A 19,211-nucleotide genomic window follows, 5' to 3' on the forward strand; every position below is an offset into this window, starting at 1 on the left:
ATTTCCTTTGCCAGGCGCTAGTGTTACTGCAATTACAGTCAACTGATGGCTGAAAATGGGTCATCAACTTCCTCAGTATAAATGTCTATTAGGCTTTAGATACCATGCAGTGATTCAGCCATGTAATGACAGTTTTCATATTTGCTGTTCTAAGCACTGAGTGCCAGTTATGATATTCCCAGGAGGAAAATCCTCAAGCCACACAGGAAGCGTTTTGTTTTATGTTTGCAGAGGCATCAGTAGATGTTTGTTTGGGATAATTAAGAGAATAACTGGGTAGTTGGTATGAGAAAGCATAGCCACAGTAGTTAAAAAGGCAAAGAACTTTAGCTTCTTCCACAGAAAAAACGAAAGAATAGAAACAAATTATTGGAAAAAGAAATCAACCATCTATAAAGTTAGAAAAACGAGAGTAAACATCAACACTGAGATCTGTGCTAACATGAGTAGTGATATGTGTGGCCTTTTCCTGTCTGTTAGGTTTCACTTCTGTAAATTTGAGTGTTTTCAATACTATGGTGAGCCATCGCTTACACACAATTGACTTTTAAATGACTGATGGTAAGTTGAACACCAGATAAAAATCACACAGCTGACACTGTGGTGTCTGTTTCACTGGAATTTAATGGAAGCTCAGCTGATGGCCTAACAGCACTCTTGGTTTTATATATGTTTTTATGATAAATTCAAATCCATTGGTGTGTGTGGGAAGTTGTGATGGAGCAGCAAGAGAGCATCATTTACAGTCTATAAATAATAATAATCTCAACATTTCAGCACTCATAATCAAAACTGTTCGCACGGTCGGACTTCACTAGGGGTATGTGAGACATATTTTTTGATTCCTTTAAACTATATTTAACTATATGATAAAAAGCTGGCAAATTCTTCATAATACAGAAAAATAAGGCTTTAGACCTGCCTGTCCTGCAAACGAGAGGAAGAACGTGTAATATTCTGTCCTCAATCCAAGCAAAGTTATGCTAATAAATAAATTCAGATGTTTTAGAGGAGGAGTGGGATGTTGCTTCAGAGCCAACCAACCACCACATGACAACAGCCACATGTAACAGTCACAGCTGTACCTATTACTTCAACCCAGATCCTAGACATATATTCTCTCAGGTGATTTTTTTGCAAACAAAAACAAATAATGTTGTTTGATTATTAAAGAGAGGACACTTTACAGTATTCTGCTTGTTGTAGGTTTAGAGCTGATAAATGAGAGAGAAAGGGACAGAGGAAGGACGTCCTTCCTGCCTTTGTATCCTGTGTTCTGCTGACAGAGGCTGCTTTTTAGGAGATGAGCCCCTCAGAAGCCAGATTACTGACGAGCTGAGAGTCGGTTTTCCCTTTAAGACACCAACCACTGAAAATGATCTTTCTCACAACCTCTTATTAAACATTTAATGGGATCAAACTTTTGTTTATATTTCAGAAACCCAGAACAAAATGCACATATTTAGGAATTTAAGAGTTGTTGCTCCATCACGTCTCACATAACGTTAGCAACTGGTCTTTTAATTTTTCTGTTATGTATCATTGCAACAGTATTCATATCCTGCACATCATAAAATCAGAAATAGCTAAATATGTTTTCCCGTATAAGATCTTGAGGCTGTTAACCTTTCCCTTCAATGACATGTCTCTCTGGTCCTGCATCATGGTCTGATGACGTTGGATCAAAATGATGGTTCCCTGTTCTTCTGAATGTGATTCATTGTCTGTTAAGATCAGTGGCACACCCAATGCAACTGCACACTTGCATGCAGGAGGACATGTTGGATGCTACTTACTTGTGTAAAAACTTCTGGTGACTGTAGTCGGAAAAGGAAAAGTAGGGGACATGCTTTTTCAAGATACAGACAACAGATGGCACAAGTCAGCACATACACATTAGAAGATTTATTTTTATGATAGAATGCTGACCGAGACAATCTAATGGGAAGTGTCCTTTCCAGTTTATGACAGGAAGGCCACAATTCAAACATCAAGCGTTTAGGGCGTGAATCTTGGAACCGGCTGCCACCACAACCAGAACCTAAGATAGCCACTTATCTCTAGTCCATAATTGAGGTAGCCTTAGATTTTGTCTCTGTCCCTCTCTGTTCTTTTAACTCTTAACTTCCTTCACTGCTCTTGACCATTTCAATCTAAAAATACTTAAAGCAGTAGGGCTAGCAACGTCATTATATTCTGTCGCACATGATGACAAATTCCATAGGATGTAGTGTGTAAATTACAGTAAAGCAGGGCAATAGGCTGTTCCACAAGTGTTTCCACACAGTTCCAACCTCCCCCCAAAAAACAGGAAGTCTTTCTAGTCAGGAGAAATATTGGCCAAGAACCTTACCTACCCTCTGGTTTCCTGAGAAAGCTGGGAGGAAACTGCCGAACCTCTTAAAAGTGGTGACCTAAGCACATATTTGTGCCTCTCCAGCGGGCCATGACCACATAGCCCCTAGACTACCCCAGCTCTGCTTGCAGATACAGGGAAAGAACCATGACAGGGCAGCCCCCAGATTGACTTTGGAGACATCAGGGAATAGTCCTACTGTGTTTATTTAAGTCAGCAGAAAAATACTTGTCAGCATGCAATTTAACATCAGTTTTACTCTCTCAGATGGATAAAAGCAGAGGATTTGTCAGCCTCTCAGTGCTGCCAAACATCTGTGCCCATGAATAATGATTCACCTGGTCATGAATGATTAGCTAGTTTGATCATAATCCTAATACATTCAGTCCACTTTTAAATTCACTGCTGATTTCATCTCGTTACACGGAGAAGTGTTCTGTTTTGTCTGTTTTAATGTCATTTATACACACTGCACTCCCTCCTTTTGAAGAACAAAGTACTGCAGACTCAGCAAAAGCCTGTCAGATCACATGACAGATCATTAGGTGCAACAGTTTAAAACTTCCTGTGTATTGTGCAAGGCTTGTTTTAATATATTTATACTGTGTTTGACTTGACGTAAATTGAGTGCATGTGTATGCATATAAACTGTATTTTTTTAAGTAGTATATTGGTTTGTTCCTTCACATAAACAGTGTGCAAATGTAAGACATGGACATGCAATACTAAATACCTACTGTGGTTATCTGTTCGATGTTGCCATCTTGTGGACAAAGATTTGCACTTCAGCACCCGCTCATCAAAGCTTTGCAGCAGGAACCCTATCACCAATGTGAGTCTGGTGACCTAAATGTACCATGGACCTTTCTTGTCAATGTATTAACTGCCTCTTTAAATATTTGCACTGCTTTCCTGTAAGCCTCTCTGTCTTACTGATGATTGCATCATCCTGGAAACAGAAATAAACAAATTGTCTCCAAATAATACTAGCATTCCTAAAATGAAAAATAAAAGAAAAACAAAACACAATAAATGGCCCTAGGCTGTGTGCATAAACAGAGTGTATGCACTAAAATAAATCCCTAACTTGACACAGCAGTATTAAAGAGTGTTGGTGTCAGTTTGTGTGTGCTGTCCCAAGTGGCTCCTTGACTTTCAGTTGGTAAATGCTGGGCTGGTGCCCAGCTTCATGATACTCTGTGGAGGACTGAATGGGTACAGAAAATGAACAAATGACTAAAAATATAATTTCTATAAAAACATTAACAATAATATGTATTGCCAAATATTGAAATGTCACTGTGATAACTATTTAAACAGAACAAACACATTTATATTTATTCATTTCAACGGGGTTTTGACACTTTTGTGTTTTCAGTGAATTAGGAGTTGGTAACGTTTTTTGTCATATTTTGTGCAGTAGGTGCTGGTAATTGGGGAGATATGTATCAAAAGTGTATTATTTAATGTATCTTTTATCACAGCCAACTAAAAGCATAAGCATTGAAATAGATATAACAATAACAAACAATATAAAAATTACCATAAGTGTATGTTTTAGAGAGGTGCTTATCTATGTGTCAATGTATTTGTTATATCAGCTTTCAGTAAATCAAGGTGCAGTTTCAACCAAAAGGCCAAAGATTAATGCATTATAACAGTTCTATAACAGTTTTGATGATGATGAGAAAAAACTAATCATTACTTTTACTTATTAGGCTATTATGTTTTTTTTTTTTTTTTTATTGAAACAAACACTATAAACTGTGGTTCGAATGTCCTCGCACTGAATCAACATTGCTGCACCTGAAAACCAAACTATTGACTTTGATTACAAGAACATGGTGCAATTGGAAAATAATTGACTGAGAGGAAGCTTAAAAAGACTGAAGAGGCGCAGACACACAGCACTATTTGTTTATTCAAAGGTCCATCATGAGGATTGAGGCCACTCTCCAGCTGGGCTTCTGCGCCCTGTGTCTGACTCTGGTGCTTCTTGGAGAAGTAAAGTATGTATATTTTCTATTTCATTTACACAACAGCAAGGATGTTTTTATTCACTTTACTAAGGATTTAGTCAACTTAATATGTGTATTTCAGGGGAGATCCTGATCCCCCACCAGTAAACTGTGTTTGGAGCCCCTGGTCGCAGTGGAGTTTATGTGAACCCTGCACGAAAATCAAAGTGAGTCTATTAAAACTGTAATCAACCTCAGTGACTACAAAACAACATTTTCAACCTAGTCTGATCACAATAGCGTACTACCTAGCATGTGATAAACTGTAGCCTATACTGTCCTATAAAGCCAAACACAGTCACTGTGTATATATGCCAGAATCTGACTTTCGGATATCTAGACATACACTAATCAGCCATAACATTATGACCACCTGGCCACGTGCATCGGTGAGCCTTGACCCTGTCGTCAGTTCACCAGTTGTCCTTTCTTGGACCACTTTTGATAGCTACTGACCACTGCAGACTGGGAACACCCCACAAAAGCTGCAGTTTTGGAGATGCTCTGACCATGCTCTGACGTCAAGCCATCACAACGTGGCTCTTGTAAAAGTCGCTCAAATCCTCACGCTGCCCATTTTTCCTGCTTCTAACACAAACTAAATGTTTACTTGCTGCCTAATATATCCCACCCACTGACAGGGCCAATGATAACAAGAAAATCAGTGTTATTCACTTCACCTGTCAGGCTGATCAGTGTACTTTAAAAAGTATTTATTGAACTAGCTCATTAGTTCAAATGGACAAGAAGCTGAAGAAGAATAAAACTCATTTTGTCTATAGATACTGCATTTTCACTTTGCCCTTCACATTGTCTATACATACAGTTTCTGTAGTTACTACTTTCTGCCTTTGTGAGAAAGTGTAGACGCTTAATAATCACGTGATCTCATTTGTTACCCTTAGAGGCGGTCTCGAACTGCTGAGGTGTTTGGCCAGTTTGGTGGCGAGCACTGCCAGGGACCAATAGGGGAGAGGGAAAGCTGTACAACAAATGCTAATTGTTCAACAGCGTCATCCACTGTGTGCTCTGACTCACAGTTCCAGTGCGATTCAGGTACTTCAGCTTCTTTTAAGTTAACTATAGTACCATTCTCTTTATTATTTTAGGACTGGTCGGTTTAACACCTCTCTTTACACAGGTACTTGCATCAGGAAGAGATTAATGTGCAACGGGGACCTTGACTGTGAGGATGGATCAGATGAGCCATATGACTGTGATCCTGAGAATAAACCCTGTGGTACAAGAGTCCTGGATACAAATGAGCAAGGCAGGACTGCAGGATATGGGTAATAGTGAATGATTTAAAATCTAATTAATTTGGAATCAAAGAGTGAATAATATGAAAGTAAGCACATCTCATGATGACCACACATAACAAATATTGATCAAAGGACTATTCAGAGGAGATAGATCTGAGTTGTTTTAACAATACATATTATCTGTTTTGTACTTGAATAATATTTAAAAGAATAATTGATATTTTAATTGGCGTGTTAGATGACAATATATCAACACCTTTCTCATGGTAATGCTAAAAATGAAGCTCGAGCCAGGAGACATTTAGCTTAGATTAATTTACCATAAAGACTGAAAGCTTGCAGAAATTGGCTCCGTCCAAAGGTTAAAAACCCCACCTACCAGCAACTTTAGCCTTCACTAATTAATATCTGAGATGTTTTACCTTTACACACCGCCAGGCAAGCTTTTACCTCTTGCTTGCAGGCTTTATGCTAAGCTAAGCTAACCATGTCCTGACTCTAACTTTGTATTAAACTGACAAGTAGCTATATGAGAGGTATCAATCTTCTAAATATAAAGACAATAAGCATTTTTTCCTAACTATTCCTTTAAGGAATTAAACCTGGACATTTATACTCAAGTAATCTTCAGGCCTTTGAATTTCAACTAAGTAGGCATAATACTGTATACAGTATTAACAGCGGCCACTGTCTCCGTGCTCCAGAATCAACATCTTGGGTGCAGGTCCTCGAATGAACCCCTTTAACAATGATTACTTCAATGGGAGGTGTGATCGATTGAGAAATCCTAACACTGAGCAGAATGACAGGCTTCCCTGGAACGTTGGTGTGCTCCACTATCAGGTTAGCTATAATCATTTCTCCTATATTATCACAACGATGCATTCACTATGTGTGTGTGTGTGTGTGTGTGTGTGTGTGTGTGTGTGTGTGTGTGTGTGTGTGTGTGTAAAGGTGTTATGAGTAAAATGATTATGTCAGTTAGAGATTCCATCCTCCACTAACATCATGACTCCTTGTTTTTTCAGACTTTAGTGGAAGAAACAGTTTCTAGAGAAATCTACGAAAACTCACACACCCTTGTGAGGCAAATGCTAAAAGAGATGACTTCTACAATTGATGTTGGACTTTCCTTCAAATTCCAACCAAGTGAGGCTTCCTTGTCCAAAGATTCTGGAAGTGGAGGTGTAAGCGGAGATGCAAGTATAGGATTTAATAAGGAAACAGTGATTAAGGACATGACAGAGCACACAACAAGTTACACAAAGGTAAATGTCAGCCAGTGACAAGTAATAGACCTTTTTCATTGAAGCCATTTTGACATGAAATAGTAGGGTAAACACAGGTGTTAAGGTACTCATTAAGGTTCCATTCCATTCACGTCAAACAGATCAACACCTGTGTTTACCCTACTATGGCATGAAATAGAAGGGCTGCCGTGAAAAAAGGTCTATTCACAGGTCTAAAAAATTACAAAATTGTGTAACCAAGACAATCTCAAAAAATACACGTATCTGTACTTACTAACATTTCTGTACCACTCACTCAGAACAAGAGCTTTATGCGAGTGAGGGGCACAGTAGAGATGAGCACCTACAGGATGCGCTCCCGGGACCTCCAGGTGGCAGATGAATTCCTGGACCATGTCAAATATTTGCCCTTAGAGTATGAGAAGGGTATTTATTTTGCCTTTCTAGAGGACTATGGAACTCACTACACCAAAAATGGGAAGTCTGGCGGGGAATATGAATTGGTCTATGTACTCAACCAGGACACCATTAAGAAGAAACGTATGTGTACCGTGCATTGTTGTTTTCAGTCACTACATTTTTCTGTCATGGGACCTCTCAAGTATATAGTGACACAAAATAATCCTCTGTAATTCATGCCTTTTGCAGATGTGACAGACAGAAAGATTCAAGAATGCATCAAATTAGGCATCGAAGGAGGCATTACCGCGGGTGACGTAACAGTGAGAGGACATGTCAAACCAGATGACTGTAATACTGTCACAAACCCCACCACAGGTCTGCTTTCTCCGTCTTCAAGTTAATATTTATGGGATATGTGCAGATTTTTCATAATATTATATTTTATCTTAATATAATACTGGCATGCCATATGGACATTGAAAGAGTTATTTAGAATCTTCCTTTCTGCCCATGAATTGATTCATTCATTGCACAACTCCACTGAACACAGACTTTGTTCCATGCCAAATTGCAATCTGAAGTTCAGAAAAGTCTAATATGATGCTGCAGCAGTCAGAGTTAGCCAAACGGAGTGGGTATCTTTGTCAAGCTAGTCGGGTGCAGGTTTAATGCTGGTGTTTTATCCTGGCAATGCAACCAGTAGTGGGTTGGGTATTTGGATGAAAAAGACTGTAACTATGAATGTTTACATTAATGTATCAGTTGTGGAATGTCTCTAAAACCTGATCCCCTGTTGCTACATAGAGGAAAGTGAAGGAAAAGCAGTGGTGGACAAGGTGATGACATCAGTCAAAGGAGGTACACTAGTGACTGCTGTTGCTATGAAGACGAAAGTGAATAAGGAAGGGGTGTTGGACTTGGTAACATTTCAGGACTGGGCCCGGAGCATCGCTAGTGCCCCTGCACTGATTAAAAGTGAGGTAGGAATGATTTTGAGATGAGATGAGATTGACAAGGTAAAGCTGGAACAACATCATTATATATAACATCATTATTACACACTATGAGAACAAGGTTTTTAACAGTGAGTTGGTCAGTCTACCAGTTTGGTCCAGACTATGAACAACTATCGGATTACCATGAAACTTTGTACAGCCATTCGTATGCCAAGAGCATGAATCCTTATGACCTTGGTGACCCCCTGATTTTTCATCTAGCACCACCAGTAGGTCAAAGGTTTCAATTATCCTGTTAAATCCTATGAAACTACTGTAATGACATTCCCATCTGCTTCAGCTACACATTGCGTTTATTGCTAAATATCAAAAGTTAGCATGCTAACATGCTTAGAAAAAATGGTGAACATGGTAAAAATTATACCTGCTAAACATCAGCATATTGTCATAGTAGGCATGTTAGCATGCTGGTGTTGCTGCATTTATCTCAGTGCACTGCTATGCCTAAAAATAGTCATGGCTCTAGACTCTTAATCTTGTTATAAGATGAGGCGAATGAAAGATGAGATATAATTGTTATATTATAATTGTGTTGTGTTATAATTTATTGTCATATGTATACATATAAGTGAAATTGTACACATATTCTGTTGTTTCTGACAGCCGGAGCCCATCTATATGTTAATCCCATTGGAAATGCCAAGTGCCAATGTAAGAATTTCCAATCTGAAGCAGGCCATAGCAGACTATGTGGCGGAGTATAGCGTGTGCAAGTGTAAGCCTTGTCATAACGGAGGCACTCTTACTCTGCTGGATGGAAAGTGCATATGCCTGTGCTCTAACTTGTTTGAAGGCATGGCATGCCAGAGTTTCAAGGGTGATAATACTGTCCCCCCAGGTAAGAGTGAACAGTGGAATATAAAATAAATCACAACACACCAAAAAGACCCATCATATTGCTTAAGGTCATTTTTTATGTGTTCAATTTGCCATTTTTTTTTTTTTTTTTTTTGCAGTTGAAAGACCTCCTATTGCCCATGAAGGTAACTGGTCATGCTGGTCTAGCTGGTCCAGCTGCACCAATGGGAAACGCACCAGGACACGCAGCTGTAACACGGACGGGGTCCCTGGAGCTCCGTGCAGAGGAGACATCAGCAGTGAGGAACACTGCTAGGCAGATAAATGGTCATGAAATAGTCTCTCTCTGAAATACACATACACACAACCTGTGTATAAAAAATAAACATTAAAGCGCATTTGAGCATTTTTGTATTTTGTATACAGAGCCATCTTAAGGGTCGGTATGGGTAATCCAGTCCATAAGATACATTTTGGATTTTAGCTCACAGGCCGTCTAGATTTTCTTTTCTTACAAATGAATGAAATTTAATGAACATAAACAGTCACAAAACAAGTATAAAACATAACATGTATGCCATTTTAATAAAGATGTGGCCCTCCACTTTGCATCTATTTGCATTATCAACACCAGTGCTAATTTAACTGAGTCCTGTAAGTTATTTTAATTTTGGTTTTTCATTGTGGCAGCCTCACCCCATTGTGATACACTAAATCAAATTAAAAGCAACTTCTCAAAACAATTTCAACCAATCAAAGGACTGTGCTGTCCTTTTAGCCCTGATTAATCATTAAGTCTTAAGAATTTTTTGACCACAAACAATGTGTCTTTCAACTTCAGTTCACTTGAAATAGTGTTAGACTGAAGTATGTATTAATGGGCGAATAACTCATCTTTAAAAGCACAAACACATTCCAGCTGGCTGTGCTGTGCAAATGAGAACCAGATGAGCTGAAGCAGAGTGGAGAGAGAACTGACAGAGGACAACAAGATTAAGGTGCTGGACATAAACACAACATAAAGGAAGACGTTATATATGCATTCAGATTTTATCAGGTGACATTTACATTTTCTGTAACCTCATATTTCATATATGTGCATTAACCTATAAATGTTTTTCCATGTTTGTGTAATTTTGGAACAGGAGCTGTCAGGTTTTTATTTGTGACAACAAACTCAAGTGGAAACAAAATGCTTTTAAAAGTTATTGAACTACAAAATAATAATAATTCACATAGATCTGCTTGTTTTTGGGTACTTATTTTACAGCTTGCTGCTGTTTATACAACTTGTTGCTGCCACATAGGTCACGTAACATGCGGAACAGACTTAACTCGTGGAATTTTTTACATATGGGTGTTAACAATATGCTGCAGGATCTATGTGTTATGCTTGCTTAAGTGGTAACAGATCTGACCCAGACAATGCTGTGAACTGTCCTTAAGCAACTCTACAAGCTCCAATAGTGCAAATGAAGATGGAAATACAGAATATATGTTACATGAGTGGATTTACATGACAAAGACAAATAACAGGCTATTTGCTCTCACAATGGGCACTGTCATATTTGCTTAGCTTAACAGTCTTTGATTTCCATGTTTGCTCATGGATTTAAACTCATTCATTTAGAGCCGACACTGCAGGCATGACTTGAGATCCTCGTGCCAGAGAAGGCCTTGTTAAGCAAATAGCAGTGAATGTAACTTCTACAGCCTTGCACAATATATTAGGAATGTGCACAGACCTGTAAAAGGGAAATGCGAGCAGTTAGTATTTCTTTCCTGCCTATAGAGGGGACTTTTTCTGAAGTGTATTCTCTGGGTTCTCAATCCTATAGGTCATGATTAAATACGTCAAACACTGGACAAAGCAAATAACTAATATTGAGCCCTATATATTATTAGGACCCTTTACAGATTTTAATAAAATACACCTGAAAGGAAGCAAACCAGATAATAACTCTAACCACTTCTGAATATTAGAGTATCGGATATAGTGTAGGACTTTGTGAATTTGTTTAAAATGACCTGAGCAGCTTTAGTCCTTCTGGTTTCACATTATTTATTACTTCTTCTTCCTCTCTAAGTATAAACTCTCTGCCTCCTGTCATGATTTAAATTAAAACAGAACTCACCCTCCCTGTTTTTAAAGGTAGTTTTTTTGTTTTGTGTTTTAGGAGTTTGGAAGAAAATAATTTAAAATCCAGAGCAGCCTTTTGAAATCAAACAGCTCTTGGACCCTGAAACCAGGAGACTGGGTTGATAACAGCCAGTAGAGGTTTGTTGTAATTCCTCCCCAGCACCTTCTTTTTTTTTTTTTTTTTTCTTTAATTCAGTACTTGAGTATTTCTACTAGACTGGTTAGCTCCTGCAGTCAGAAAAAAAAAAAAGAAAACCCTGCACGATGCAAAATGTATCCGAACTCTAAAAATGAACTGATTCAGATTGCTGGATATGACTTCTACAACGCCCAAGCTTTATCTTCGACTTGATATTTGCTGCAGTACAGTCGTGACTCTCTCAGAGGGCGGCCATAAAGGTTCCACCAGACTCCTTGACTCTCCAGCAGGGACAGAGAGTCTGACTAGCTGCTTATGGCTGGTTAACTCAGTCAGTCTCCGCTCACCCTCAACGTCACCGCACGACGTAGCCACGAGGCCACACCTTAGTCCTCAGACCTCAGTGGTCCCCTTGGTGCACGTTGACCTCATTTCTTCTGGGTTTAAATGTGTGCTGTGATAGTCAACTTGCTAATGACTGATATAACATTGTGGAAAATAGCCATGAGCTTTATGGCAGCTAACAACATGGGTGTGGAAAGAAGATTTTTCTGTTCACGTTCAGGAGTGCACCCAGCGGCTTCCTGAGAAGTCAACTAGTTTCTAGCTGTTTATTTCAACAGTCTGCATGAAGAGGGAGGGGAGAACAAGATTGACTTACTGGAAAATATAATCAGAGTTCAGAAATGTGCAGCTAGTTAACTTTAGATTTATCCTACTCTAAATGATTAAACATGATTTAACCTTCAAAAGAAACCTTGTGCTTTTGCCATGAGCAAGTTTGTCTTGTTCATCTATCTCACTGACTGCCTATCTTTCCATTTCCTAATCAATTAATGTTATTTATTCATTCACTGGGGCAAGTCTGTGCACAAAGCATTCCCCAGTGTGTGTGTGTGTGTGTGTGTGTGTGTGTGTGTGTGTGTGTGTGTGTGTGTGTATGTAGTGGGAGGTGATGAATGCATACTTGAGAGGTAACCACTGGGGGTGGTACCCCTTGGCCTTTAGGATGTCAGCATAATGGAGTAAAACTTTGGGACCTTATTGAGCTCCAGGGAGACCCCATTCACTCCGGACAGCAACCCAGCCTCAAGCCATTATCTTAGTCTAAAATGTTTTGTTCTTTCTTCAGTCCTCAACAGAACCGTTAGCACAAAATAATGAACCCCGCTTCATCGATAGACTTCCCGATTCTCTTTTTTACTAATATTTACTCATACTTTAAAGTGAGTAAGAAGTGGAAATTCAAAGCTTAAAGGGTTTGAGAAACTCATGACACTGATATAATATTTCCAATATTCGAGGTGGGAAAAACACATGCCATTTTACACATATTGGGTGTAAATGTCAGAGATATTCAATGGTAAAAATCTGCAATACATTAAATAAAAACCAGAGCATTATTAGCATCATATGCTTATTCTGCTCTGAGCAGAAACATACTCATAATCAAAGGAAAACTTACATCTTGTATTAAACGATTCAGCCTTTTTCAGTAATTAAAAAATACTCTAGATTCTTTTCAAAGCATAGCAAGCCAGTTCCAGGAGAAAAAATATTGGCAAACAGAGAACATGCACTTCATTTTAATTCATAAAAAATTAAATCCCAAAATTCTTCACTTTGCACAAGCTAGAAAATGAATTCTAAGTTTGCTTTCAAAATGTGAACCATTGTTGTCTCATCTCATAAACATATAGTCCTCTCCTTCAGTGAAAAAGAGGTAAGGGATATTTTTTTTTAACAAAAGCCCTTTGGAAGGGTGTGAAAGGAGCCCCCTCGCACTCCTAAACGCCTGGACACAGTTGGAGTTGCCCTCTCCCCACTTCCCTAGGTCACTAAAGGCATTGAAGTTTTAGAGGGCTGCTACGGCAGATTACTCCACACAGCTGTCCCAGCACCGTGGAAATGAAGTTATGCCTCTTGTCAGCTTTGTTTTGTGTTCCCTCTCTCCTCCTGTTCTTCTCTCACTCCTTAAAACTCTGCACCACTGCTCTTTGGCTGGGCTGCAAGGGGGGGGATCAGGGGTGGCAACTAAAGGACAATTCCAATTCAGTCGTGGCAGATAGACTAGGCTTATCTGATTGGTTGATTAAATATTCCCTTCTTTGGATCATTATTCTGAGAGGCTCGAAATCCCTGACATTCAACCCAGCACAGCCCCTCTCCCATACCAGACCCCTCCCCCATTAACCCTCAATCATAAATCAACCCCTCCTCCACCTTTCCCACCTCTCTAAAAGCCCAGGGTACTGCCTTCCTCAAGTCCACCCCCCAACCTCCAATTATTGTGGGTCACTGGGGTTTATTCACTTCACTTTGCTTTGGCTAAGTTTGTTTATTTTTGGTAAATAACTGAACTGTAGCCCAAATATAACATGTTAAAAAGTTAATTAGAATTAAAAACATAATCCTCCTATTGGAAAAAAGATATATAAATAATAAGATACAAATATATATAAATTATATTGCAATAAAACTCACCCAATATACTCGACATTTGTGCTGCTGGTGACCAGTAGCTTTTGGTGGCTAATGTTAGCTAACTTTAGATATTACTGTTTATTTCTGACATTATCAGTTTGCTGACTTCATGACCAGTCTCTACTACTAATACGCTATGTTTTCGCTCATCTCTTAGATATTAGACATTTCAGTAGTTCTTTTGGAAAATGATGAGAAATTCAGTATCATCACATTATTACATCATCATGCAGCAAAAGTAAGGGCCAATGTGTAACATGTAGTGGCATTAAGTCTGTGGGAGAAACTACAGTGGCTATGAAACTCTGCAAGAAGGGCGGCCTCTGTGGAAGAGGACCCGCTCTCTCTGTAGATAAAAACAGCTCATTCTATGGTAACAAAATCACAACAATTCTTATGCTCAGGTGATTATAAACTAATGAAAACATATGAATATTATATTCCTCCTTCCTAAATGTAACACACTGGACCTTTAAGACATTTAGTAAGTGTATAACAGTAGCCAGGGTTGTTGTTGTTGTTGTTATTTTTTCTTTTATCTATTTCTTTTTTTGCTAGGTGAAAATAAATGATTATTGCGTATTTTTTGTTATTTTCTGAGTTGGTGGATTAATTATTTAGTGAAACAAAATACAGAAAAATGCGTGTAACAACTTTGGTGAGCCAAACAAAGTTTTTGTTCAACCAACAGTCCCAAACCCAAAAGTATTAAAATTTCGATGCTATAATACAGAGAAAACTGAAAGATTCTCACATTTGAGACGCTGCAGATCAGCATGACTCATTGATTAACTGCTTCAGCAGCTTGTTCAAGCACAGCAAAATGAATCCAAAGATCATATGTACACAACATCTGCAGGATTCATTACATTATTGCACTGCATGAAAGTAAACTTTTGTGGCTATATTTGACCACGTAAGACACACTCAGCCTTTTGCCAATTTCTACTAGTTCGAGAAGGGAGGAGAGTTGCAGTTAAAAAACAATCTCACCATAAGGTTCAATGTTTCCAAGATCAAGAATGAACTGTGAACCTCAATAAATATAAGGTTTACAATTCCCCTTTCTTTGTTTCAAACAGGTTTTTATTCCATTTCACTTTGGGTTCACATGAAGCGGACCTAGGTACAACTGAATTTGAAGCAGTTTTCTTTATTCCACGACTGTGAGTTTCAAAATAGGCTCAACAGGAAAAACTCAGTCTGGCAGCTGAGCAGTTTTGAAAATGTTATGCAAAGTTCCACTGGGACTTTAGGAGAGAGGGAGTTAGTTCATTGCCACTAAGCTGTACTGAGAAACAGTGTCTGACATCAAACTGATTTGCAGAATAGGCCAAAATAATTTCTCCTTCCAGAAACATACGCTGTAATTTAGATGTTTCAATCAGTATTATAACATACTGGGGGAAAATACTATACTAGTACTATACACATACACAATGTAAAAAAAACAACAACTGTAAAGATCACAGATCTGAGGGAATTTCACAACAAAGTCTAGCTAAAGTAAGGCTGTCTGTTTGCTTTTCCTTAGTGTAACCTAGGGGACCAAGGGTCCGGGGCGGGGCAGAGGGGAGGTTGGCCAAGCAACAGTTTGAGTTATGATGAGGCAATTTTAATGATGTTCTGGTCCCTGCACCAAAAGCCCCAGTTGACTCTTTTCTGTTTCGGCATGGGAAAAAAACACAACATTCCTATTTTCCTCTGGTGCCAAAAGTTAATTGAAAACATTTCAGGGCAAAGTATAGTCCGGGGCCCCCATATGATTCTCATCCCTTCATTATCCTCAACAATAATAAAAAGGCATTACAATTATTAATGGTTGAAGCAGGGGCCTGTTCCCTTAAAGTGACAGTGGCAGGCTTTTGCTTCTCATAACAAAGGCCCAGGAATGCCTCCACCACATCACTTTGTTGGTATTTTTTTAACAATCACTCCCATTGCAGGATTTATTATTTGGGTCTCTGTTTTTAAGACGGTTTAAAGCCTAATGATAGCTTGTGTTTTTCAAAGTTAACTCATACTGTATAATAAAGTGCCAAACTATGATAAAGAAAGTTATCCTCATAGATTCAGAGAAGTTAGAGAAGACCACGAAACTAAGAGAACTGTGGACAGAGTCCCAGCAGGAGGTAGACCAAGCAATAAAGCTGAACTTTCTCACATAACTCCTCTGTCTTCCTCTGGGAGAGCTGTCTCCTCATGCTCCCCCACTCCCTGAAAGGGGTGACAGAGGAAAAGAGTGAATGAAGTGCCCCAGCATTGTGCTGCGGCACCATTGTGTATTTTGCATCTCCATAATAGAGGTGCCACTCGACTTCTCTTCCAATCAATGGGCTGGAGGGCCCATCTCTTTTCCTTGAAAAGCAACATGGCTGCCATCAATGGTTTCAAGACCCATTATCACAAGTGAAGGAGGGGACGCTGGCTTTTTTGTAAGTAGAGAGAGCTGACTGACTCATAACATGAGTCACAAGCATGTAAACAGACACATGTACCCTGCACCATCACTATCACTGCACATTTACGACGTATAAAGTTCACTTTTCTTAGCAACCACTTTCTGTCACCACAGCTCAAGAAACGTACTGCATGACTGAAAACAATTCTGTTGCTGATTAATAAAACAAAAAATCACTTATTGGTGATTTACAAAGACTTTAAAGCAAGTAAATGTTTGCTTTCAATTCTTTTAAGGCCTATAACCTGTTCAGAGTTGTACTGACACTATGACTAAACTAATGCATCTCTTTTACCACTGAATAGTAAAACTAAGAATACAAAAATAACTGACTGAAGAGGAAGCGATTTAAGATTTAAGATTTAAGATTTAAAAATAATCAAGGCTTCTATATGCCAAAGTGTTAAAACCACTGTTAAGTTCCCAAAATGATTATTTTCAGTGGTACCGGTGACTAGCTGTGTTAAGTGCTATCAAAAGAGTTTGTCCCAGACTTTTTAACTTTTTCAAATTATTTCAGTAAATTTCATACAATGAATCTGAAGTACTTAAATCAGAGATTATTGCAAATGAACCAAACTTGCCTCGCACTTCTTTAATCAATATGTGAAGCCTGAAATCCTTTAAAAAAACAAATTAAAGACAGAGCGACACAACTTCCAAGCGAATCATTTTAAAACTCTTATTTATTTAATGTGCATGTACATTCAGAGGAGTGTGTTCATAATGGGCACTTAATATCTCCATTCACCCAAACACAGACATTCTTTTTTTTTTTTTCTCAGTGTGTCTTTAGTGAAGACTTCTAACTAACACATGGGGTGAGGATAAACAAACTGACCGAACAATTCTTGGCTCCATTTGGGCTGCAAATCCCCAGGAGGAGGAGTTTTACCTTTCTCTCGTCTGTTTGAACAGTTTTCAAGAATGAACACTTTATACCTTACGCAAACATCTATGTTTGCAAGGTCAAGTGTTTCATTCTTAAGAGCTTCTTGTTTCAGATGCATTATCTGCCCTGGGATTTAGACACATTTCGGTAGCTTACATCAACTTTGGTTTTTAATGAAGGGGTTGTGGAAAAAGTCTGTACTGCTGGTAAGGGAAGATTGCTGTGCTTTCACAGAATGCTTCTGATATGGTCACATTATGGTGCATAAAAACCAGTAAAAAGACTTTTAGGCACTTTTTAGACAAAACATTTTTCCTTCCTCTGTGGTCGTAATGCAGTAAAAGTGTGTGACTCACCTATTCATACAGTGCAAATCTCTTGTCCCTCATAAACAAATACTTTGACAAAAACAAGTTTATACAATATACTGTACAATTTATCTTTATATAGCCGACATAGAAAAATAGGCTCCTTCAGCATTATTAGAACATCATGTGTAACTAAAATATAACTAATACTACATATGGTAATGATCTGATCCACAAACCGTCATGTGCATGCTTTTAACATGCGTGATTAACAAACAGCAAATGTCCTGAATTGTACAAATTTGTGCAGATCTGTATCAGGAAAGTTTAAGGTTGAATTTAACTGCCCCAAATGTTAGTTTAAGGACAAACATGGCTGTGAACAACAAAGCAGACAGACTTTTAGTGATGTGAGTTGATATCTGGTGTTGATTCACAATGAGAGAGACCACTGACTCTCTGCCCTTCACGGCAGCAGCTTTTCAGATTAATTTGGTTAAAACCAAAATGGTGGTCAGGACATTTAGCACAGTCTGATAAGGTTTAGAGTCACACGAGTTTTCCTCATACTGATAATCCTCCTGGTCGATGTAATCATCCTCAGATTCCTCCTCAGAGTCTGAAAACCCGCTTCCCGCGAACCTGTCACTAGAATCAGAGCAGAATGTTTTCATGCTGACTTTAATGTACTCGCATATGTTCCTCTCTGTGCCATCACAAACACAAGTGTCTAGCTGTTGCGCTTTCGGTATGGAGCGCATGTTGGCTATCACCCTGCGGCACCCATCCGAACACCTTTCCCCTCCGAAAAGTTTCCTGCAGTGGAATAAATAATCCCTCATAGCAGAGCTACAAGACAGGTCCATCTCACACTGCCGCCGGGCCTCGGTGCAGCCCATGGTGCTGGTCCGCGGCAGGCACGGCTCGATGGCTTGTTTTGTGCTCCTGCAGACCGGGTCCAGGGCGCAGTCGCAGTCCTCCAGAGCCGGACCACTTTGAGTTAGGTTGAGCTGAATGAGAGAAGATATGCAGTGACTGGGACACTTCTTACGGTCCCCATTGATGACAGCCGAGCAGGCATAAAGGTACTGATCGTACGCGTAATGGCACTCTGGCTCTCCGTGGCACTTGAGGATGGCTTTCCAGCAGACCAGCCGGCGGCTGTGGTTAGGAGACCCGACACATAAACCGATGATTAGGATGAATACACTGCATATGAAAACCGCTGTCCGCTCCATCAATATGGCACGACTTGCCATTTCCAGGAAGAATGAATCCTAAAACTGTTAGACTTCATCGGGGCTTCTGTAATTCCATCACGCTGCGTCAAAACCAGGTTCCTCCTAGATGGTTTCATATCATGTCACAGTCGGGGACTTGAAGTCAGCGAGGCGCCACAAAGTAAGCCACAGCTCATCAGGGATGTCCATAACAAACCAATCATGTCAAAAAAAAAAAAAAAGAAAAAGTTTTGATACAAACTTTCCAGTTCTCGCAAGTCCCAGTACGTGTTTGGAGGATTCAAGTGCGCATGTGTCGTACAGCACAGGCGGTAAAAGTTTTAATAAAGTTTTAAGAAACCTTATTAATGCATTGATTCCCCGAACTCTTCTTATATATATGTGTTATATATATATATATATATATATATATAAATCTCTCATCCGCTTTCACTTCCCACCCGC

At 39.1% G+C, this 19,211-nt stretch overlaps 2 protein-coding genes across 2 annotated transcripts; one reads left to right on the forward strand and one right to left on the reverse strand.

The window, feature by feature from the left end:
- Positions 1-4,198: 4,198 nt before the first annotated feature.
- Positions 4,199-9,500, forward strand: c9 (complement component 9). Its single transcript, XM_051412879.1, has 11 exons — positions 4,199-4,365; positions 4,457-4,541; positions 5,280-5,430; positions 5,516-5,663; positions 6,341-6,479; positions 6,665-6,904; positions 7,186-7,426; positions 7,535-7,663; positions 8,093-8,268; positions 8,908-9,142; positions 9,261-9,500. The coding sequence occupies exons 1-11, from the start codon at positions 4,292-4,294 to the stop codon at positions 9,416-9,418; spliced, it is 1,776 nt and encodes a 591-aa protein (XP_051268839.1). The 5' UTR covers positions 4,199-4,291; the 3' UTR covers positions 9,419-9,500.
- Positions 9,501-16,994: 7,494 nt separating this feature from the next.
- On the reverse strand, positions 16,995-19,211 carry gas1b (growth arrest-specific 1b). The gene has a single exon (XM_051412880.1). The coding sequence runs from the start codon at positions 18,783-18,785 to the stop codon at positions 18,009-18,011; it is 777 nt and encodes a 258-aa protein (XP_051268840.1). The 5' UTR covers positions 18,786-19,211; the 3' UTR covers positions 16,995-18,008.

This window comes from Dicentrarchus labrax, unplaced genomic scaffold (genome assembly GCF_905237075.1).
Source record: "Dicentrarchus labrax unplaced genomic scaffold, dlabrax2021, whole genome shotgun sequence".
Lineage (NCBI taxonomy): Eukaryota > Metazoa > Chordata > Actinopteri > Moronidae > Dicentrarchus > Dicentrarchus labrax.